Here is a 25,050-nt window from a genome sequence, read left to right as displayed (position 1 = left end):
CCCAGACCAGGGCTCGAACCCGTGTCCCCTGCATTGGCAGGTGGATTCTTAACCACTGCACCACCAGGGAAGTCCCTCATTCTAGTTTTGATTTGCATTTCTCTGGTGATTAGTGCCATTGAGCATCTTTTCAGGTGCCTGTTGACTGTCTGTCTGTCTGTCTTTGGAGAAATGTCTATTTAGGTCTTCTGTCCATTTTTAATTTTTTTTTTTTTTATATTGAGCTGTATGAGCTATTTGTGTATTTTGGAAATTAAGCCCTTGTTGGTTGCTTCATTTGCAAATGTTTTCTCCCATTCTGTAGGTTGTCTTTTTGGTTTGTTTATGGTTTCCTTTGCAGTGCAAAGGCTTTTAAGTTTAATTAGGCCCCATGTGTTTATTTTTGCTTTTGTTTCCATTACTTTAGGAGACAGAGCCAAAAAAAGTATTGCTGTGATTTATGTCAGAGTGTTCTGCATATGTTTTCCTCTAGGAGTTTTATAGTATCCGGTCTTACATTTAGGTCTTTAAACCATTTTGAGTTTATTTTTGTATATGGTGTTAGAGAATCTTCTAATTTCATTCTTTTACATGTAGCTGTCCAGTTTTCCCAGCACCACTTATTGAGGAGACTGTCTTTTGTCCACTGTATATTCTTGCCTCCTTTGTCTCAGGTTAATTGACCATAAGTGTGTGGATTCATTTCTGGGCTTTCATCCTGTTCCATTGAGCTATGTGTCTGTTTTTGTGCCAGTACCATACTGTTTTGATTACTGTAGCTTTGTAGTATAGTCTGAAGTCAGGAAGTGTGAATCTTCCACTCTGTTCTTCTTTCTCAAGATTGTTTTGGCTATTTAGGATCTTTTGTGTTTGCATACAATTTTTAAAATTATTTGTTCTAGTACTGTGAAGAATCGCATTGGTAATTTGATAGCGATTTCACTGAGCCTGTATATTGCTTTGGGTAGTATGGTCATTTTAACAAAATTGATTCTTCCAATCCAAGAACAAGGTATACCTTTCCATCTGTTTGTTCATCTTCAGTTTCTTTCATCAGTGTCTTATAGTTTTCAGAGTACAGGTGTTTTGCCTCCTTAGGTAGGTTTATTCCTAGGTTGTTTTGTTTTGTTGATGTGATGGTAAATGGGATTGTCTCCTTGTCTTTCTGATAGTTTGTTGTTAGTGTATAGAAATGCAACAGAGTCCTGTGTATTAATTTTGTATCCTGCAACTTTACTGAATTAATTGATGAGCTCTAGTAGTTTTCTGGTGGCATCTTTAGTATTTTCTATGTATAGTATCATGTTATCTGCAAACAGTGACAATTTTACTTGTTCTTTTCCAATTTGGATTCCTTTCATTTCTTTTTCTTCACTGATTGCTGTGGCTAGGACTTTCAAAACTATGTTGAATAAAAGTGGTGTGAGTGGGCATCCTTGTCTTGTTCCTGATCTGAGAGGAAATGGTTTCAGCTCTTTGCCGTTGAGTATGATGTTAGCTGTGAGTTTGTCATATACGGATTTTATTGTGTTGAGGTATGTTCCCTCTGTGCCCACTTTCTGGAGAGTTTTTATCATAAATGGATTTTGAATTTTATCAAAAGCTTTTTCTGCATCTATTGAGATGATCATATGGTTTTTATTCTTCAGTTTGTTGATGTGGTGTATCACATTGATTTGTCGATACTGAAAACTTCTTTCATCCCTGGGTTAAATTCCACTTCATCAAGTGTGATTCTTTTAATGGAGGCCTATAGTTTATATTATCAGGACTTAAATTTTTTGCCAGCCTTGTGGGAATGATAATCAAAGTTTTAATTTTCTCTGATAACTAGGATGAGCATCTTTTCATGTTTTCCAGTTTTTTTCTTTATGGCTTGCACTTCTTGTGTATTTTCAGAAATCCTTTCTCTCGCCTCTCAGAATGATTTCCCTATTTTTCCTCTACAATTTTGGATTAAAATGTAGCTGCTTTAGTTCTCTTGGAACTTATTTTTGTGTATGTTGAGATGGGGATTTTTAAAATCTATTCTGTACAATTAAGTAGTTGTCTCAGTAATATTCATTGAATAGTTTATTCTTTTCTCATCAATCTGTAATGTCATTCCCCTATTTGCCAAGCTCCCTGTGTATGTATGTGTGGGTCTGTTTCAGGGTTCTCTATTCTCTTCCACTGGTCTATAATAGTATATTTTAAGTTAGAAATTCTTCTCATTAAAAGCTTCAAACATACACAAAGAGATAGTAGTATAATGAACCCACGTATAATCATCATCCACATTCAACAGTTTCCAAGTATTTACCATGCTAGCTTCATTTTTGCCTTTTGAAGCATATTCCAGGCCTTAGTTTACTTCACTCCTGTATACTCAACATGCACTTCTATTATCACACCATCAAAATTAACATTTTTAATAGTATTGTTCAGTCCATATTCAGATTTGTTTATCTCAGAAATGTTTTTTTATAGTTGGTTTGTTTAAATCAGGGTCCTTATATTGAACTTGGTTTTTTATGTTTCTTAATTCTTCTAAAATTTAGAGCATTTGAGCAAAGTACCTTCCCCCAGTCTTTTTTGTTTTTCCTGACATTGACTTGTTGAAGAAATCAAGTTGGTTTGTCTCTCGTATTCTACATTCTGGATTTGTCTGTGCTCCTTTATGGTGTAATTTAGCTTGTTCTAACTCAACATATCCTATAAACTAGAAGTTATTTTTAAAGGCTTATAATTAAGATTTAGGTTCAGCTTCTTTGGGGTAGGGAAGCAAAAAATACTTCATAGGTGGTGCTGGTACTTCGTATTACATCAGGAGGCACATAATGTAAGGCTATTTCACCCACTCTTAGAAATGCTAAGATTGACTTAATGGGATTCAGGTGGTTTCAGCAGGATTCCTTCATAAACAAGTTTTAATTTAAGGTTCATTCATTGATGGTGCTATTCTGATTGCCATTCCTCCTGTATTTATTAGCAGGAATTCTTTGCCTCTCTAATTGATGAGGCAAAAGAACAACTTCGCCTCATCAATTAGAGATACATGGTTACCCTGAAATCTAATTGGTACAAGAAAGCAGGATAAATGCTTTATTCTTTCCCTTTAATTTGTCAGTGTTCAGAGTAAGGAGTTAGTGCCTCAGTTAGTTTCAGTAGTGACCAACAGGGTTTTTAGTATCAGTATTGAAGACTTGAATATCATTAGTCTAGATTTTTTTTAGTAATCTTCTGTGTAAGGTTGGTCTAGATTAACTAGTTCATCATTACCTGAAACAGAAATAAGGATGCTAACACTTTGTTTCCTGTTGTAGTTTTCCCCCATAATTTATGTTGCCTTAATTTTTTAAAGTTATACTTTTGGAAGGGGTTATAATAGATAAAAAGATTCTTTATGCAAATACCCTGCATAGTGTGGCTATACTTACCTCAGTGTTATAAAATATTAACCTCTATTTTCTTCTAGTACTTTTGTTTTTGCATATTTAAATATTTAATATATATGAACATAAGTGTTATGTTAATACTTTGCTCCAAATAAGTTTACTTATATATTGACATAAAATTATATGTTTTTTGTCTAAGAGAGCCCTGCTGATGTTAAACCCTTTCAAAGTGTTCAATTAATCACTTGTGTTCCTAGGTGACGTATAATAGCAGAAAAATCTAGGTAATTTGTAGTTAGATTTGTGGTTAATTATGCAAAGGCAAAATTTAAAAACATTAAGACATATTTCTCAAATAAATGTAGCACTGTTAGAAGATTATACTATCCTTATCAATATTTTCATATTTTTGTAAACTTGAATTGTGCATTTATTTCCTTTGTATAATAATTGATTTTATTCTATTATTTTGGCTAGACACTTGGCATTTCACCTGAAGAAAAATTTGTTATTACAACAACAAGTAGGAAAGAAATTACCTGTGATAATTTTGGTAAGCAATGTTATGTTTATGCTTCTATATTTAATATGTTCTAGTATATCATAGAGCAATGACTATTTTATGAGATAGATAAGCATCAAAAAACTGTGATGTTTTGGGGATGGGGGAGGAAACTAGCTATACATCCAGTTTGTGCAGAGGTCATATTTTTCAAGCAAGATTATAGGAAAAGAGTTGATATCATCTATGGCTACAGAAGATGAGACCTTGCTCAGCACAACACCTAGCCACAGATCTTCTACTTGGGCCCTTAAGAAGCTAATTCTTGGGCTTCCCTGGTGGCGCAGTGGTTGAGAATCTGCCTGCCAATGCAGGGGACACGGGTTCGAGCCCTGGTCTGGGAAGATCCCACATGCCGCGGAGCAACTGGGCCCGTGAGCCACAACTACTGAGCCTGCGCATCTGGAGCCTGTGCTCCGCAACAAGAGAGGCCGCGATAGTTAGAGGCCCGCGCACCGCAATGAAGAGTGGCCCCCACTTGCCACAACTAGAGAAAGCCCTCGCACAGAAACGAAAGACCCAACACAGCTAAAAATAAATAAATAAATAAATAAATTAAAAAAAAAAAAAAGCAAGTGTTTCCCTGATTTAAAAAAAAAAAAAAAGAAGTTAATTCTTCTGACCAACTTGGATTCTTCCATTATCTTTTTTTACTCAGTTATGTTCTAAGACTTGCCAATTTTTCATGCCTGATTCCTTTTTGGATTTAATCATTCTTCTCCATTCATATTGATATCACTTTAATATAGTTCCTCATCTGATTTTCTGTGACAGCTTAACTTAAGAATTGAGTGTTTCAGATGAGTGGAAGTATTTGAACCTATTCCACTGATATTCTTAACAAAACACAACACAACTGAATTTATAGATGGATCCATTGTTTGGGGATTTGCCTGTATAATTTTTAAAGTCGTTTCATAGATACAGTTTGTGTATTCAAAATTATAAATTCATTGTGTTTCAGATGCTAGCTTAGCACTTAAGATGTTACCTCTTGATTACAGATGAAACTGTTAAAGATGGAGTCACTCTGTACCTGCTACAGTCAGTCAATCAGTTACTACTAACAGCTACAAAAGAACGAATTGACTTCCTACCTCACTATGACACATTGGTTAAAAGTGGCATGTATGAATATTATGCAAGTGAAGGACAAAATCCTTTACGTAAGTATTCCATTTATACTAATTTTGATAAACTATCACTCACCTTTATCCCCTGATCACACATCCTAGTCCTTCACTTTAAAAAAGATCTCTCATTCTACTTTATTCACAGACTATGATCAGTTTTTGTGAGTGTCCTTACTTCGTCTCTTCATCACAGTGTATTTCTTCTTCTACCTAAGTCATCTTACTTCAGAATAAAGATACCTCTCTTTTAAAACTAATGTAGAATGAGAATTCATTCCTTTTCAACTCATAAGAGGTCTGTACTTATACATCTATCTCCTGTACACTCTCCTTTCCTGATTTATTCTTCCTGGCCTCCTATACACCTCTCCCAGTTGAGAAAATATTTGTTTTACCTTTCACATTTTTTATAGCTGAACAGCACAAGTAAGTGGTTTGTGTTCTTTATCATTTCTTTATCATTTCCTTCCACCTTTAGTACTTGCCAGTTTTAATCCTACCTTTGGATTGTTTGCTAGTTGATTTAAAGAATCTTTTCTGTCTGGACCCTGCCAAAGTGTTTAATACTATTTAGATGTTCATTATAAACTTTCTTTTTCTTTTTTTTTTGGCTGTGCTGTGGCTTGTGGGATCTCAGTTCCCCAACCAGGAACCAGGAATTGAACCTGGGCCTTGGCAGTGAAAGCCAGGAATCCTAGCCACTAGACCACCAGGGAACTCCCTGTAAACATTCTTATTAAAAATTTTTTTCATTGTATATGCGTTAGAGTTGGTAGAGAATTAGATAACATAGATAAGCAAAAAGAGCATAAAGAACATCCCTATCTCTACCACCCAGATGTAACTACCACCAACACTTCGGTGTTTATCATTTCAGACCTCTTCATATTGTTTGACTTTTTTTTTTCTTTTTTAATGGTTTTGTATGATGCATCCTTTTTTGTTTTTTGTTTTGGCCGCGCCACATGGCTTGTGGGATCTTAGTTAGTTCCCTGACCATGGATTGAACTCGGGCCCTCAGCAGTGAAAGCACAGAGTCCTAACCACTGGACCACCAGGGAATTCCCAATGCATACTTTTTTAACCTACCTTTTTATTTAAAATGTAATGAACATCTTTAATATGCATGTCAATATATGTTTGTTTTAGGGGTTACACAGTATTTAGATAACGTAATTTATTTGAACAGTGTACTGTTGTTATTAGACATTCAGGTTATTTCAGTTTTTTTTTTTAATTGTTACAAATGACTGAATGTTCTTGTGACTAATTCTTTTTTTTTAATAAATTTATTTATTTTATTTATATATTATTTTTGGCTGCGTTGGGTCTTCGTTGCTGTGCGTGGGCTTTCTCTAGTTGCGGCGATCAGGGGCTACTCTTCGTTGTGGAGCACGGGCTCTAGGCATGCAGGCTTCAGTAGTTGTGGCTCGCGGACTCTAGAGCGCAGGCTCAGTAGTTGTGGCGCACGGGCTTAGTTGATCCGCGGCATGTGGGATCTTCCCAGACCAGGGCTTGAACCCATGTCCCCTGCATTGGCAGGCGGATTCTTAACCACTGCGCCACCAGGGAAGTCCCCCCATCTTCTTAACGTGTCAGTGCTTCAGAGCTTAGTCCTTGGTCCCTTATCTTCTAATTCCTCAACTGGTGATTCCATCCAATCTCATGGCTCTGAATACCATAGTTATGGCAGCGACTACCAAATGGAGGTAGTGAGAAATGGTCATTTTTAGTTAAGTGTTGAAAATAATGCCAGACTTACCTCCTGAATCCCAGTTTTGTCTATCCACTTGCCCATGTGGCACCTCTACTAGGATATCTAAGATGGGAATATACTACACATAGTTTTCCATCCAAATTAATTTTGGTTCTTTCTAGTTGCTTAAGCCAAAAATCCAGTTGATTCTTCTTTGTCTCATTCAATCTTTCAGAAAATCCTTTTGGCACTATCTTCAGTGTTTATCTTAAAATGAGCATTTCTCTTTACTTCTGTTGGTAACACTAGGTCTGAGGCACCATCATAGATTACCGAGATTATACAGTGGCCTCATCTCTCTCTTTTCATGCCTGTACACGTAAGGTTTGAGAAGTCAGATTGTTTCACTAAGGGTAAACGCCGAAGTCTTTACAATTGCTTGCATGGTCTTAGAAGCTGTGCTTTGTACCTCTCTGACTTTGTTTCCACAGCTCTTGTTGCTTGTTCATTCCTCTTCACTGCCAGCTTTATTCTCAGCTTAGGACCCTCTGCTTGGATAGCCTCTTTCTCAGTCCCTCACCTCATTCAAGTCTTGTTTATCTATTACCTTCTCAACAAAACTTATCTTGTTCACCCTATTTAAAATTGCAACCTATGTTTCCTCTACACCTCTATGCCAGATAAACCCATGTAAGTTGGAAATATTCTAAGCCTAAAATGCATTTGGTGGGGGGTAAATTACAAGTTTGGGATTAAAATATACACCCTACTATATATAAAATAGATAACCAACAAGGACGTACTATATAGCACAGGGAACTATACTCAATATCTTATAATAACCTATAATGGAAGAGAATGTAGAAAGAGAATATATATATTTATATATATGTATAACTGAATCACTTTGCTATACACCTGAAACTAACACACCATTGTAAATCAACTATACTTTAGTATAAAATAAAAATTAAATTTAAAAAATGCATAGGAGCCATGTGGCAAAATGTTAACAACATGTGAATCTAGGTGAAAGGGTTTATATATCTGCATATTGAATGAATCTTTAATTCTCTGAGGATAAGTTTTTAAATGTATAATCATGGAGTCAGTAGATACATTCATTTTTAAGACTTTTGATATAGATTAATTACCTTCCAGATTGGTTATATGGGTTTTCATTCCTACTGTCATTATATGAATAGGCAGAGAATATCACTGTTTAAACTCCTGCTTTGATTTCTGTGACTTCACATTAAATTCCTGGGTCTTTCCCTGCCTCTGTTTCCTGTGCCTTTGATGCTACTTCTGGTTACTGTTGACTGTATGGTGGATAATTCTTTAAGTCATGTTGATCTTTTTATACTTGAAGTGAACTTACCCAAGTCTAAACTATTCTGTGTCAATGAAGCATTTATATCTGGCTGTCTTTACTCTCTCCATTAAGCATAGTCTGTTCCAGCTCTCTGTGGAACACCTCTACTCATTGAGCTTGATATAGTGATAGGGTATCGCATCTAAAACTGAAGTTTTCTTTCCTCCCTTCTAAATTTTTCTCCTTCTAAATTTTATGGAAAATACGACCATTTATCCAGTCTTCTGGATCAAGTACTCAAAACCACCTTGGATTTCTTTTTCTTTCTCTCTTTATATCTAATCATATACTAAATTCTACTCATTTCTTTCTTTGAGATTTCTTTTAACTCTTTTTCCTTGCATTTCCTTCAGTGTCCCTACTTCTCCATTTCCTAGTTAATACCCTTCGCCAGGTCTTTATAGATAGCTGATTTGTGGTAACTTCTTTCTAACTAGCTTATACACATAGACATCCCCTGAGTGTTGAGAGTGTGGAAGTGCTTGCTGGAGTGCTACTCTGTGGATTAATTACGCTTAAGTTGGGTTAAGCTTCAGGGGAAGAGACATTAATTTAGTATGTTCCCCCTTTTAATTAGGGGAATAAAAGTGAGAAATAGTTTGGGTACTGACCCTGGAGAAAGGAGAGTGTTAGGAACAATGCTGAGCCAGTGATAAACTGAAGGTCAAGCTGGTTGTGTAGTAGGAAATTAAGAGCAGTTTTGTGTCAATTAAGCAGATACATTCTGCCATTTCACAAGTTGCTGTTGTGAGATATCTGTATTTAAATTAGCTCTCAATAGACACTTTTATAGTTGCTTTATAGTTGTCCTTATATCTCAAAATGTGCTTACGTTTGACTTGTGCATGATGTAATTACGTACCACAGACTACTATTTGATTTTATGGTTATGGTCTTCTGTTTGTCTCTTATGTGTGTATGTCTGTCTTTAGATTATAAACTCCTTGAAGCCAGGAATCATGGCTGGCTGACTCATGCTGTGTAGTGCCATGCAAGTACTGGTTGGTGACTGCTTTTTTATGCTGGGGGTGATTGGTGATGCCTTTATTATGTTTGTGTCATTAGGATCAGGATAATACTTTAATTCTAGCTCTTTGGAAAATAAAAGTGATGGCTTAAGGTACTTCAGAGTTTCTTCTACTTTGAACTTTTATATTAAGTATTTAGGAGGGAAAACTTAAGCAATAACGTTTTCTCATTCTCTTCCAGCATTTGCTCTTGCAGAATTAATTGATAATTCATTGTCTGCCACTTCTCGTAACACTGGTGTTAGAAGAATACAGATCAAATTGGTAAGGAGATAATACTCTAAAGCAATTTAACTTGTCCTTTTATAGAAGTATTACAGGTTCATTGGAGAAAAATTAGAAAATAAAGATAAACTAAAAGTAGAAGTAATTATCTGATGTCTCTTCAGTCATTAAAATTTTTTCACGTGCCCTTTTTCTATGCATATATGTATACATGTATGTGTGATCATATTGTACATTTTGTTATTTGTGATCTTTTATTTTCCCTTAATAGTACATTGTAAACATTGCCATATCATGAATATTCTGCAATATAATATACCACTGCTGCAGTTTGGTTTATTGACTGTAATATAAATTATGTAATCAGTCTACTGTTGTTGAACTTTTAGATTTTTTTCCTATATTTTTGCCATTGTAAGCAGTGCTGGCGTGGTGAGTATCCTTATAGATTTTTGTACATATCTCTGATTAGTTTCTCAAGCTAAATTCTGAGAAATGGAATTTCTGGGTTAAAGGACATGAAGAATTCTAAGGCCTTTGATTCATACTGCTGAAGTGCCTTTCAGAAAGTTGTATTAGTGTACACTTCCTCCAGCAATGTATGAATGAGCCCAATGAATCACTTTTTTTATATTAACTTTTCATGTTTTTAATATTGATTTGACTTTTCCTATCTTTTTGAACTTATTTTATTTCATAGCATTTTGATGAAACACAAGGAAAACCTGCCGTTGCAGTGATAGATAATGGAAGAGGAATGACCTCTAAACAGCTTAACAACTGGGCCGTGTATAGGTTGTCAAAATTTACAAGGCAAGGTGACTTTGAAAGGTTAGAAAACCTTACTCACTTTTTTTATGGGCAGCTGGGTATTTTAATAAGGATAAGAACTCTTATATTTCTTTAGTTATACATGATACATTGGAGGTTTTGATGTTATCAGCATATTTATTTAGATTTTTATAATAAAGTTTTTATGACCAGTACTTAGAAATAGTCAAAACTGCATAAATCATATTGCGCCCTTCCATTGAATGATTCTTTTTGCATTTCCTGAGGTATATAGGAGTTTTTTTTCCTTTTAATTAATTTTATTTATTTATTTATTTTTGACTGCATTGGGTCTTCGTTGCTGCATGCAGGCTTTCTCTAGTTGCGGCGAGCGGGAGCTACTCTTTGTTGAGGTGTGAGGGCTTCTCATTGTGGTGGCTTGGCTTTGTTGTGGAGCATGGGCTCTAGGCGCGTGGGCTTCAGTAGTTGTGGCACACGGGCTCAGTAGTTGTGGCACGTGGGCTCAGTAGTTGTGGCTTGTGGGCTCTAGAGCGCAGGCTCAGTAGTTGTGGCATGCAGTCTTAGTTGCTCCGTGGCATGTGGGATCTTCCTGGACCAGGGCTCGAACCCATGTCCCCTGCATTGGCAGGTGGATTCTTAACCACCGCGCCACCAGGGACGTCTCTCCACCTTCTTAATGTTTCAGTGCCTCAGGGCTTAGTCCTTGGTCCCTTATCTTCTCCTAATTCCTCACTTGGTGATTCCATCCAACCTCATGGCTCTAAATACAATAGTTATGGCAGCTATGTTGTGTACTTCGGGAAACACATTTGGGAAGAATCAGTTGGCATTCTTATTAAGTAGTTAGTATTTGTTCATGTCCTGTTTTTCTTTCTGCTGTGTCAAGGAAAGTCACCCAAATTTAAGGACATCTCAATAATGTGTAAAATTAATATAGTTAACACATTTGCCTTCTCACTTCTGAAATTTCAGCACTCTCAGAATTTTCATCAAATTTGTAAAGACTTAACAATGCCATGGTGAGAGGCAGCAATAAGTGAAGAACAAGGGCTCTGGAATCATTTGGTCTCATTTGAATTCTAGCCTTACTAATTGTATGACACTGGTCAAGGTAGTTTACTTCTTTTTATCTCAGTTTACATGTCTGTAAAATGGGGATAATACCTCATAAGGTTTTGTGAAAACCAAGTGAGTTAGTACATGTGAAGTCCTTAGAGCCTGGCAAATGATAAGCAGTCAATAAATACAAGCTATCATTGTAGTTACTACTTCTCATTTGTGGCTTCAGATTTTTCTGCAAGTATTCTTTTTCAGTATTTTCTTGAATACGTGCCACTTCAGGGATTTATAAAATAGCCGTAAAGAAGGCAAAGATCACGTCTTTCATAGTCTAAAGATAGAATTTAGCATAAGATAGAAATATTAGGTAGAAATGAAAGGAGAACAGATGGTAGATTGGGGCAAAAAGGTCAGAAAAATGTTAGTTAAATCAAGTGGAAGAGTAGAAAGAAGTAGAGCCTACAGTTTATTAAGATTTCTCTAGATTTTAGCACAACACAGACTTTTAAACTTAATTCAAATGTTAGGGAAATTTTAATTTTTGGTAGAAATCTACCTGTTGTATGTTCTGGTCCTAGCTTTTTATAGGTGTTGTATCAGTAAACAGTCAGTTGTTGTTATAGCTGTTATGTACTCATACTGTCTTTGAGTCCAGTATCAGTCCCTTAACCCACTCCAGTTTCTGTTAGCATAGTTGTACCCGCCTCACTCCTCTAGCTTCTACTCCTATAGAAAAAATTATCAGTTGTTTTACTGCTTCCAATTTAGTTTTTTATTGGATATAAGGATGGGTATCGTAGGAGACAGGCTGTGGAAGAAAAGGAAGGACAGCCTACAAATACAAAACAGCTGACTATCTTGACTGTAGCTTATGTTGTAGTAGAGGAAAAGCCAAAAGTAAACCAAAAAGTGTATAAGCACTTCAGTTACTGATTAAGAAAATATTGAGTAATATGTTAGAGCCTGATGGCCATCTCCTTTAGGTAAGGTGACTAGAAAAGAGGGCAGCCTCTTTGAGGTTACATTTGAGTTGAGGCTTCAATGATTAGAAAAAAACACCCAAGCGAAAATCTGGGTGAAGAGTATTCCAAGTAGAAGGAACATCAGCAAATACAAAGACCCTGAAACTGTGATCAGCTTGTTTCGTTTGAGAGACGGAAAGGAGACCAGTGTGGTTAAGTGCATATGAAGGGGAGGGTAGAGGGAGATGAGGTGAGAGTTCTGATTTGGCAATATTCTTCATAACTCTCACCCACCTTGGTACTACCTTTCCCTCCACTTTTTTATTTTGAAAATTTCAAATCAACAAATAAGTTGAAAAAACTTCAAATAAAAAGCCAGCAAATAAGTTGAAAGAGCAGTATTAGCACTCATATATCCTTCACCTAGATTTATGTTAACATTTTGCCACATTTGTTATCTTCTGTCTATCTGTTTATGTATGTGTGGGTGTGCACGTGCATGCACACACAGCACACACACTTTCCTTAAATCATTTGAAGGTAAGTTGCAAACTTTATGATATTTCACTGCTTAATACTGTAGCATCTATTTCCTTCACAGCGATGTTCTCATAAATAGCCATAATACCTTTATACCCAAGACATTTCTCAGTGATTCAAAATATCTAATGTCCATATTCAGATTTTTCCCCTTTGTCATGTCTTTCTTTTCTCCTTTATTCTATAATTCCCCACATTTGTGTCTTTCATGAAATTGTCATTTTTTTTGGTAGAGTTCAGGCTAGTTGTAGAACAGTCCACAAGCTGGATCTGAATGTTTACTGGACACTATTCTTTTCCTCAAAATTTTATGAATATTTTCAATTATACAGAAAAGTTGAAATTCTACAGTCAGTACCCAAGATACTCATACTAAGTTTCTACCACTGACAGTTGCGTTACCACATATCTTTTTATCCGACTAACCTTCAGGTCATCTCATTTTTTGATTCAGTTCAAAATAAATTACAGATATCAGTAAACTTTCTCCTGCTGCTTTAAGTATTGGTATCATTATGTAGAATTCAGGGAGTTTTTTTGAGGTAAAATTTACATTGAAATGCTCACATCTGTCTGAAGTGTATCTTCATTAAATTTTTTTATGGTAATATAATTCATATAGTCACAAAGTTGTGCAGCCATCACCAATAATTCCAGAACATTTTCATCACTCCAGAAGAAACCCTGTAACCACTTGTAGTCAATCTTGTCTCTCGTTGCAATCACTGATATACTTTGAATAGTTGTTAGTCTACTTCTTCAGTTGTTTTTTTAGGGATTACAATTAACATTTTAATTTATAACAGTCCACTTTGGATTAACACCAATTTAATGTCAATAATACATACAAACTTTGCTTCTATATAGCTCCATTCCCCTCCCACTTCTTTGTATTATTATTTTCATATAAAGGACATGATTATACATTATAACCCTGTCAACACAGTTTTATAGTTAGTGCTTTATACACCTGTCTTTTAAATCAGGAGGAGAGTTGTAAAAAATACACTTATACTGTCTTTTTCTATTTATGTAGTTACCTCTGCTTTACTCTTTGTTTTTTCTTGTATTCAAGTTACTTTCTAGTGTCTCTTCAGTTTAGTCCAAGGGACTCTTCTTTAGTAGCTACTTTGCGGCAGATGTGCTGATGACAGATTCCCTCAGGTTTTGTTTATCTGTGAATGTCTTAATCTCTTTCCTTTACTTTTTTTTTTTTTTTAAGGAATTCCTTTATTTTTATTATTTATTTATTTTTAGCTGTGTTGGGTCTTCGTTTCTGTGCAAGGGCTTTCTCCAGTTGCGGCAAGCGGGGGCCGCTCTTCATCGCGGTGCGCGGGCCTCTCTCTATCGCGGCCTCTGTTGTTGTGGAGCACAGGCTCCAGACGCGCAGAGCTCAGTAGTTGTGGCTCACGGATCTAGTTAGTTGCTCCACGGCATGTGGGATCTTCCCAGAGCAGGACTCGAACCCGCGTCCCCTGCATTGGCAAGCTGACGCTCAACCACTGCGCCACCAGGGAAGCCCTCTTTCCTTTACTTTTGAAAGCTACTTGTGCTGAATGAAGAATTCTTGGTTGACTGTCTTTTTCTGTCAGCACTTTGAATACATTAGTCTACTGTCTTCTGACTCCATAGTTTCTGATGAGGAATCAGCTGTTAATCTTGAGTATCCCTTGTATGTGACTAGTCACTTCTCTCTTTCTGCTTTCAAGATTCTCTGGCTTTTAATGGTTTGTGGCGTGTCTAGTTTTTGAGTTCATACTGTTTGGTGTTTGTTGAGCTTCTTGGATGTCTAGGTTAATGTTTTCATCAAATTTGGGAAGTTTTTGGCCATTATTCAAATATTCTTCCTCTCCTGTCCTTCTGTGGCTCATCTTATCCCCTCCATTGATGGGGTTTTTTTCTTCAGTTTGTTTCTCAGACTGAATAATCTCAATCAACCTGCCTTAAAGTTCACTGATTATTTCTTCTGCCAATTCATATCTGCTCATGAGCCACTAACTGAATTTTTCATTTCAGTTGTTTTCTTTTTTTTCAATTCCAGAATTTGTTTGGTTCTTTGTTAGTAGTTTCTGTTTCTACTGATATTCTCTGTTTGGTAAAATACTGTTCTCATACTTTCCTTTACTTCATTAGACATAATTTCTATTAGTTCACTTAATGTATTTAAAATAGCTGATTTATTTTAAAAAAATTTTTAAATTGAAATATAATTGATTTATAATGTGTTAATTTCTGCTGCATAGCAAAGTGATTCAGTTATACATATATATAGCATTCCTTTTTTAAAAAATTCTTTTCCATTATGGTTTATCACAGAATATTGAATATAGCTCCCTGTGCTATACTGTAGGACCTTGTTGTTTATCTGTCCTATATATACTAGTTTGCACCTGCTAACCCCAAACTCTCACTCCATCCCTCTCCCACCCCCACCCTTGGCAATCACAAGTCTGTTCTATATGTCTGTGAGTGTTTCTGTTTTGTTGATGAGTTCATTTGCGTCATATTTTAGATTCCACATATAAGTGATATCGTATGGTAATTGTCTCTTTCTGACTTCAATTAGTATGATAATCTCTAGTTCCATCCATGTTACTGCAAATGGCATTATTTCATTCCTTTTTATGGCTGAGTAGTATTCCACTGTGTGTGTGTGTGTGTGTGTGTGTGTATACATCTTCATCATCTGTTCATCTGTTGATGGACATTTAGGTTGTTTCCACATCTTGGCTATTGTGAGTAGCGCTGCTGTGAACATAGGGGTGCATGTATCTTTCTGAATTATATTTTTAATCAGATATATGCCCAGGAGTGGGATGGCTGGATCATATGGCAACTCTAGTTTTAGTTTTTTGAGGAACCTCCATACTGTTTTCCATAGTGGCTGCACCAACTTACGTTCCCACCAACAGTATAGGAGGGTTCCCTTTCCTCCACACCCTCTCCAGCATTTGTTATAAAAAAGCTGACTTAAATCTTTGTCTGCTAAGTCTAATTAATCCCTGGGCTTTCTCTGGGACAGTGTTTACTGAGTGCTATTTTCCCTGTGTGTAGGCCAGACTTTAATATTTCTTGGTGTGGCACATAGTTTTTTTGTTTAGAATAGGACATTTTATTTTATTTATTTATTTTTTGTCCACGCCTGGCATGGACAGGATCTTAGTTCCTCTACCAGGGATCAAACCCGTGCCCCTTGCATTGGAAGCGTGGAGTCTTAACCACTGGACCACCAGGGAAGTCCCTAGAATAGGACATTTTAAATTATATAGTGTGGCAAATCTGGAAATCAGATTGATCTTTCTCCCCAGGGCTTACTGTTGCTTTTGTCTTTTTGTTGTTTGTATAGTGACTTCCCTAAACTAATTCTGTAAAACCTGTATTCTTTATCTTGTGTTGCCCCTTAAGTCTCTGCTCAGTTAATTTGGTGGTCAACTAATGATCAGACATTTCCTTGAATGTCTGGAACCACTAAGTCTTACAGCTTTTGCCAAGGGGTTCTGTGTGCATACTGGGCTGTTTTTATTGTTCCAGCAGGAAGTTTACAGCTCTGCCTTAGCCTTTAACTCTTGGTTGCACCAAACCTCAAAGTCAACCAGAAATAAGAGATTAGAGCCTTCTCAGTTCTTTCTTGGGTATGTATACAATCCTGCACATGAGTGTGACCTTGATTCTCATGACTATGTTGGAGCTTTTAAAAACCACTATGGACCTCTCATTCCCCAGCTTTTTCTTCTGAGTATTTGCCCAGATGCTTGTTTTCTCCCAACTGTTTTCATTGCCTTAGTCAGCTTTGATGGTAAACATCTGCCACTGATTGTTTTTGACAAATGACCCAAGGAAAATGCTTTTCACAGAGAGCAAGTTCTGAGTTAGGTCAAATAAAGACAAACCCTGCAAGTGGAAGTTTCTGTGGAACTGTCAGATCCAATAATGGCAATTCTATGCGGAAGGAGCTTTTGGGGAACTCCAAACACATTCCAGTGACTCCTAAGCTGTTAGTTTGCAACGTGATTGCAGGGCTGTTTGTTTTCAAGGCTTCTGTGGAGCTGGTGAGAGGGGAATGGGAGAGGGTATGTTAAAACATAACAGAGCTCGCAGTTTTTACCAAAACTCATCAATGTGTCTTAAATAAACACTCCTTGGATTGTTGCAAGACTTAAGTTAATTTTTGCAGTTCTGAAAAAGTTGATTTTGACAATTTTTTCAGGTGTTGTTTTTGTGTTTATCAACGAGTGGATTTTCATATGTTCTTACTTTGACATTCTGGAAGTGATCACTCAATTAACTGATTTTTGACAAGTGCATACACTGGTCTAATCCAAACCCCTAAGATAAAGAACATTACCTGGACCTAGGAAATTTGCTCATGACTGAGGCACTGTTACAATCATAAGTTAAATTAGATATGTAGAACCTTGTTGTAATACTATGTGTTCATTTAATTATTTTGTGGAAGAAAGAAGGGTGACATCAGTTAGACCAGCTGGGTGGCCATAATTCAGATGTGTGTTGGATCAGTGCTACTTTCTGCACTTTAAACTTGCTCAGCAATTAAAAAGCTCTCAACTCAGTCAGCCGTTTTTTGGAAAATAAAAATAGCATGCCACATGGCCTGTTTCCCATGCCACTTTTAGGTTGTAGAAATGGACTCCCAACAGGATTTTCCCTAATTTTCCTAAAGAAAAGCTCAATTGTCTTTAGTATTTTTCTGCAATTAAGGTGAACTTTCAAGTAGATATTTGTACTTACTTGAATGTAGAGAATGTAACATTTAGGCATCCTACTTTAATTTGGTTATTTCCATTGTGTCTCACAGATGAGACACATCTGTATCGAGATGAGACATGTGTATTCCAGAAGCTCGGTTAGTTACCTATGGCCATTTGTCACTTTCTTCATTGTGGCTGATTTTTTTTCCCTGTGGTAGATTGGAGATAGTGAGATCTAAATATATATACATAGTCTCTCTACCATATTTCCTGAATCACTTACCTGCTTCTTTTTACTAATTTGATCGTCTCTCCTATTCCTTTTTCTTACCTTCTACACCTTTTATCATACATTTTCATGCAGATTTTGCTTCTCTTTTCTAATAAATACTGTTGTTTCACAAAGATATAGTGCCCTCTTATATTGTATGAAGAATAAGAATGAGATAGTTTCTGAAACTTTTTTAGACTGTGATAAAAATTTATTTTGAGGGAGGTGACTTTCTAAATTCTCCAGAGGACTCCTTCTGTGATGCAAAATTGTTTCTTAAGATCTTAGATTATATTTATCTTCATGAAGGGAGATCTATATAGCCCGTGAGTGTGGATATAGGAATTTTCTGAACTCATTTACACAAGTCTAAAACCTACGGGAAATTAGTATTTTCAGCCTTATTTGCTGTAATAGGGTTTTTGCTTAGGTTAGGCTTTCATGAATGGAAAAAGAAACTTAGGAAAAAGGTGAAAAAGGAAACTTACTGCCTGGTCATTAAGTGTGTCCATTCCTAATCAGTGAACAGAATTCCTTAGTTTTGAATCAGATTAAGTATGTATATATTGTTTTATCTCTGAGTTCTGCCCTCCCAAACTTTTAATGTACTTCCCCATATGTGTTTTAAGGAGAATATTTAGGGGAGGGTATTTTCAGCATATTTCCTGGAAGTATTGTCATAGTAATTAAAGTCTTAGAACCTATTTACTCTTTATTTTTCTTAATATTTTGTTCATAGAATTTAATTAATTCTTGGTTTATTACAATGTATCAATGCAGGACATGCCCTTTTTTTTTTAACATCTTTATTGGAGTATAATTGCTTTACAATGGTGTAGGACATGCCCTTTTAAAGTTTATTTATTGAAAAATTTAATAAGCTGAATAACCAGAATTTGCCACCCAATCCAGTAAGTAGAATATACTGTAACTTATATCTGTGTCCTCCTCATCCCTGCCACCAAAGTTAACAAGTATCTTGAATTGTTTTTCTGTTTACTTCTTTTCTTTTAAACATCTTTATTAGAGTATAATTGCTTTACATTGTGTGTTAGTTTCTGCTGTATAACAAAGTGAATCAACTGTACGTATACATATATCCCCATATCCCCTCCCTCTTGCGTCTCCCTTCCACCCTCCCTATACCACCCCTCTAAGTGGTCACAAAGCACCAAGCTGATATCCCTGTGCTATGTGGCTGCTTCCCACTAGCTAGCTGTTTTATGTTTGGTAGTGTATATATCTCAATGCCATTCTCTTACTTTGACCCAGCTTACCCTTCCCCCTCCCTGTGTCCTCAAGTCCATTCTCTACGTCTGCGTCTTTATTCCTGTCCTGCCCCTAGGTTCTTCAGAACCATTTTTTTTTTTAGATTCCATATATATGTGTTAGCTATTTCCTTTTGTTAAATGTATATATCTAATTTTGCTTGTTTTTGATAATATGAAAAAGTGTAATCATACTATATGTTGATCTATAAGGGACTTGCATTTTCATTTAATATTAGGTTACTAAGATTGCATATTTGTGTGGGTCTGTAGTACATTCATTTTCATAACCATGTAATCTTTAGTATATACCAAAAAGGAATCCCACTTTATTTATCCAGTCTCCAGTCAGTGGGCATTTGGCTTTCTCCCCCAAGTTTTAGCAATTGTTAGCAGTACTATCTTATATATGGGGTGTGTGTGTAGTATTCTGTTATATATATTTCCTGGTACAAATCTACGTAAGTTTTAGGTATATGCCTAGGAGGGAATTTGTAGGATATAAAAATGAATGTTCCAACTTACAAGGTAATGGCGAATTATTTTCCAAAGTGATCGTATTAATTTATACTTTAACCACTTACGAAAGTTTGATAAAACTCACTTGGGAAACCATTTGGATGTGGTATGTTTTTTGCAGGAGGAATTTTTAACTATTGCTTTGATTTCTTTATAGAGTTATAAGAATATTTTGGCTTTCTATTTCTTACTGATTTAGCTTTGGTAAGTTATATTTTACTAGGAATTAGTCCATTTTGTTAAATTTGCAATTTTATTGGCATATAGTTGTTGGTAATGTTTGTAAAGAACTAGTGCTTGCTTTGATAAATTTTCTGTTTTCCTGTTTTCAAATTCTTTGATTTCTGCTCTTTATTATTTATGCCCTTCTTACTTTGGGTTTATTTGCTCTTTTTGTAGTATCTTGATGTGGAATCTTACAGGTTTTTTTTTACTTCTTTTCTAACATGAATATTTTGTGTTATAAATTTTCTTCTCAGGACAACTTTTGCTGTATCCCACAAGTTTTAATATGCTGTAATTTCACTTTCATTCAGTTCAGTGTAACTTTTATTTCCCTTGCAACTTGCTTTTTGATCCATGGATCTTTTTTGGAATGTGTTGTTCAATTTCCAAATGCTCCCAATAGATTTTCTTGTCTTTATGTTGATTTCTAGTTTGACTTTATTATATTCAGAGAACATACTCTATATGGTTTCAGTTCTTTTAAATTTGTTGAAATTTGTTTTATGACCTAGGACGTGATCTATATTTTGGTGAATTTTCTGTGTCCTTGAAAGAATGTGTATTTTGCTGTTGCTGGGAGGAGTGTTCTGTAAATCTCAATTAGATTCCATCTGTTGATAATATTTTTCAGTTCTTTCTTATCCTTGCTGATTTTCTGTGTAGCAGTAACTAAGAGGGGAGTATTGAAGAGCTCCAGTTCTCTGAATTTTTGCTCTGTGTATTTTTAACTTGTGTTATTTTTTGTATGCATAATTGAGATTGTTAGGACTTTTCAGTGAACTGACCCTTTCATAATGCCTTTTTTAAAAAAATTTAATTAATTTATTTTTTGTCTGCGTTGGGTCTTTGTTGCTGCGCACGGGCTTTCTCTAGTTGCGGCGAGCGAGGGCTACCCTTCATTGCGGTGCGTGGGGTTCTCATTGCGGTGCATGGGCTTCTCATTGCAGTGGCTTCTCTTGTTGCGGAACACAGGCTCTAGGCGCATGGGCTTCAGTAGTTGCAGCACGCAGGCTCAGTAGTGTGGCTCACAGGCTTAGTTGCTCCGCAGCACGTGGGATCTTCCCAGACCAGGGCTCAAACCTGTGTCCCCTGTATTGGCAGGCGGAGTCTTAACCACTGTGCCACCAGGGAAGTTCCCATAATGCTTCTGTCCCTGATAATTTCTTGCTCTGAAATGTATTTTATTTGATAGTGTAGCCACTCCAGCTTTCTTTTTGTTTATGTTTGCATGGTATATCTTTTCTTATCCATTTTCTTTTAAAATACCTATATCATTATATTTAAAATGAGTTTCTTGTAGACAGTATATGGTTGGGTCATTTTTAATTTTTTTTAATTTTTTAATTTATTAAAAAAATTTTTTCGACTATAGTCTTTTTAGAATATTTATTTATCTTTTTTGGCTGTGTCCGGTCTTAGTTGTGGCACGTGGGATCTTCGTTGTGGCATGCAGGCTCAGTAGTTGCGGTGCACGGATTTCTCTCTAGTTGTGGCATGCAGGCTCCAGAGCTTGTGGGCTCAGTAGTTGCGGCTTACAGGCTTAGTTGCCCTGCAGCGCATGGGATCCTAGTTCCCTGACCAGGGATCAAACCCCCATCCCCTGCATTGGAAGGTGGATTCTTAAACACTGGACCAACAGTGACGTCCCTGGTTGGGTCAGTTTTTAATTCACTCTGTCAGTTTTATTTAGTGTATTTGTACTATTACATTTACTTATTTTTAATTATTGATACATTAGGACTCAAATATGTCCTGTTTTAACTTTTCTATTTGTTCCCTTTGTTCTGCATTTGTCTTTTCTGGCCTTTTTGTGGTTTACTTGAACATATTTTACTACACTGTTTTCTTTATAGTGGTTTTCAGGTATATCTTTTATTTATTTATTTATTTTTTAATGGCTGCTCCAGGGAATACTGTATTATAGTCTCTTAGTATGGACATTTTGCCAATTAAAGTGAATTACAGAAATCTCACCAAATTATTTAGGTATTTTAACTCTCTCCCATTTATAATTTAGTTTTAAGTGTTACCTCTACATACATTGAGAACCATATCAGACCGTGTTATTTTTATTTCAACAGTCTAATGTAATTTTAAAAACTCAAGCAGAGAAAGGTAGTCTATTTTATTTATGTGCATATTTGTTTCATTGTTCTTTATTCCCAGGTAATATTCTTTTATTAACTTTGTCCGATATTAATATATCTCCTCCAGCTCTGTTTTCATTAGTATTGAAATGGTAACTCGTTTTCCAACCTTTTAACCTACTGTCTCGTTATATTTAAAGAGTGTTTCTTTTAGGCAGCATTTGGTTATGTATTAAAATTGATGATCTCTGCCTTTTAATTGGGATGTTTAGACCAATTACATTTAATGTGATTATCAGTATTCTTGGTTACCATCTTTCTTATTTGTTTATTTTTCCCTTTTTCCCCACATTTCCCTTTTTTCTGCCTTATTTCAAATTGAGTGTGTGTGTGTATGTGTGCTCCCACTGTTTCCTTCATTGACTTATTAGCTGCTACTCTGTTCTTTTGTTTTACTGGCAACTAGGGTTCATAGTATACATCTTTAATTTATCACAGTTCTACTCTCTTAGCAGATTTCAGTTACACAGTAGTGTTATTGACTGTACTTAACAATGTTATACATTAGCTCCTCAGACCTTATTCATCTTATTGATGAAAGTTTGTACCCTTTTACCAACCTCTACCTATTTCCCACACTCCCCAGTCCCTGTCAACCACTTTTCTACTGTCTGTTTCTATGAGTTTCTCTTTTTAACAGTTGTTTTCTTAAAAATGTGGTTAAAAAAAAGTATACCATTAAATTAAAGTGTATAATTTGGTAGCATTAATTATATTCACAGTGTTTTACAACCATTACCATTATGTATTTTCAAAGATTTTTGTCTTTCCCAAACAAACTTCGTAGCCATTAAAAGATAACTCTGTATTCTCCGTACCTCCAGCTGCTGGTAACCACAGTTCTACTTTCTGTTTCAATGCATTTGCCTATTCTAGGTACTTCATTTAAGAGGAATCATACAATATTTGTCATTTTGTTTCTGGTTTATTTCACTTAGCATAATGTTTTCAGGGTTCATCCATGTTGTAGATTGTATCAGAACTTCACCCCTTTTTATGGCTGAATTATGCCGCTATACTACATTTTTCTATTCATAGGTTAATGGACGGTTGTCTTGTTTCTACCTTTTTTGTATATTGTGAATAATGCTGCTATGAACATTCATATACAAGTATTAGTTTGAGTCCCTGAGGCAGTTTATGTTTACCCACGTATTTACCATTTCTGGTGGTCTTCATTCCTTTGTTTAAATCCATAGTATCATTTTCATTCCTAAAGGTCTTTTAACAGTTTTTATAATTCATGTTTGCTCTCAGTGAATTTTTTCAGCTTTTGTATGTCTGATAAAGTTTGGATCTATTCTTACCCTCCTTCCCCCTTTAAACATATTTTTGTTGAGTATAGAATTTTAGGTTGACTTTGTTAAACATTTTAGTACATTAAAAATGCTACTCCATTTCTACTGACTTGCACAGTTTACAATGAAAAATCCATTGTCATTCTTTTTTTTTTTTTTTTTTAATTTTATTTATTTATTTATGGCTGCGTTGGCTCTCCGTTTCTGCGCGAGGGCTTTCTCTAGTTGCGGCAAGCGGGGGCCACTCTTCATCGCGGTGCGCGGGCCTCTCACTATCACGGTCTCTCCCGTTACGGAACACAGGCTCCAGACGCACAGGCTCAGCAATTGTGGCTCACGGGCCCAGTTGCTCCGCGGCATGTGGGACCTTCCCAGACCAGGGCTCGAACCCGTGTCCCCTGCATTGGCAGGCAGACTCTCAACCACCTCGCCACCAGGGAAGCCCCCATTGTCATTCTTATCTTTGTTTCTCGGAATGTATGGTTTCTCTGACTCTTTTAAGATGTTCTTTTTATAGTTGGTGTTGTATACATTGTGTGTTTGTGTTGGGGGAGCACTGTAAGTGTGCATGCATGTTGTGTGGTTTGTGTATTGTGTGGGGTGTTTGTGTATACGCATGCTTTTTTGCATGGGGGCAGGTTTGTGTCTTTGTTGTGTGGAGATGAGTTTGTGTATGGCGGTTGCTTTGTATGTTGTCAGGGGGCTATTTTTTGTGTGCTTTGTTTTGTAGGTCTGGTATTACGGTGTTTTACCTGGTCATTGTTGTCTTTATTTTGATTATTGATATATGGGTGAGAACTTTTTATACCAATTAAAATATTTTTATTTGTCCCATTATTTCTCTGTTTTTGTTTTCTTTGTTTTTAAATTCATTGCATCTTTTTGTTGTTGCTTCTGAAAATGTTGTTCTACCTTTTTTTCTCTTTTAATATTTTAGAATTTATCTGTTTGTTTTCCTGGTTGTCTTTGAAATTTAAAAATGCATATTAACATCATACTTCAAAATTTAAAAAAACACCTCCCTTCTCCCATATTAAAAAATTTGGAACACTTTATCTCTGATCACTTCCTTCCCAAAGTTAGTTATACTTTTGTCGTCTAGTATTTCAAGTCTGACTTCGGAAATCCCACAAATTATATTCACCATTTTTTCTAACAACACATGAAAAATTTTTTAACACATATTTTAAAAATTACCTTTGTACTTACCATATTATGATAACCTTGTATGTCAGATTGTGCCTGTAGGAACATTCCTTTAGAGCAAATCTCTTAATGGTAAATTCCCTTGGATTTTGTCTGTAAATTCTTTATTTAGTCCTAGTTCTCAGTTCTACATTGACCTTTTCTCTTGGCCCTTTGGAGATAATATTCCACTGTCTTATACTGTTGCTGTCAAAGCCTGCAAAGCCATTTCTCTCTCAGTCTGTTTATTAGTTCTTCTGTTTTGTTTTTAGTGTTCACTGTGATGTGGATTTCTTTTTATGTATCCTGTTTGGGCTCTTTTGGTCTGAATCTGTGGATCTATGCCTTTTAGTGGTTTGAGAATATTTGCAGCTTTTATCTGTTCTCTCCTCTCTTTCTCCAAGTACATGTAAACTTGTGTGTGAGATATTATCCTTCAGTCGTTCATGTTTTTAGTCCCACTTTGATATTTTTCATTCCTTTTTTTCTTTGTTTCTTATGGGTAAGTGTTTTTGAATGTATCTTTGTGTTCTCTAAATCTTTTCCAGCTATGCCACATCTGCTTTCTAACCTTTCCATTTGGTGTAATAGTGGTTCCAGCCTCATCCCCAATTCTGCTTATTTCTGATACTGGGAAATGGTGTCCCTAGCGATCTTGCCTATATTTCGAGAGACCAGGGATGCCTACTCTCCGGAGTGT

At 35.9% G+C, this 25,050-nt stretch overlaps 1 protein-coding gene across 1 annotated transcript in view; it reads left to right on the top strand.

The window, feature by feature from the left end:
- The window catches only part of SMCHD1 (structural maintenance of chromosomes flexible hinge domain containing 1), a 133,872-nt gene that overhangs the window by 6,831 nt on the left and 101,991 nt on the right, over positions 1 to 25,050 (top strand). The window contains exons 2-5 of the mRNA XM_068562948.1: positions 3,834 to 3,909; positions 4,923 to 5,084; positions 9,332 to 9,414; positions 10,076 to 10,206. Of these exons, the coding sequence (XP_068419049.1) occupies positions 3,834 to 3,909; positions 4,923 to 5,084; positions 9,332 to 9,414; positions 10,076 to 10,206 (452 nt within the window). The remainder of the gene's footprint in view (positions 1 to 3,833; positions 3,910 to 4,922; positions 5,085 to 9,331; positions 9,415 to 10,075; positions 10,207 to 25,050) is intronic.

This window comes from Eschrichtius robustus, chromosome 14 (genome assembly GCF_028021215.1).
Source record: "Eschrichtius robustus isolate mEscRob2 chromosome 14, mEscRob2.pri, whole genome shotgun sequence".
NCBI lineage: Eukaryota > Metazoa > Chordata > Mammalia > Artiodactyla > Eschrichtiidae > Eschrichtius > Eschrichtius robustus.
This window is presented reverse-complemented; position numbering and strand designations above follow the sequence as displayed.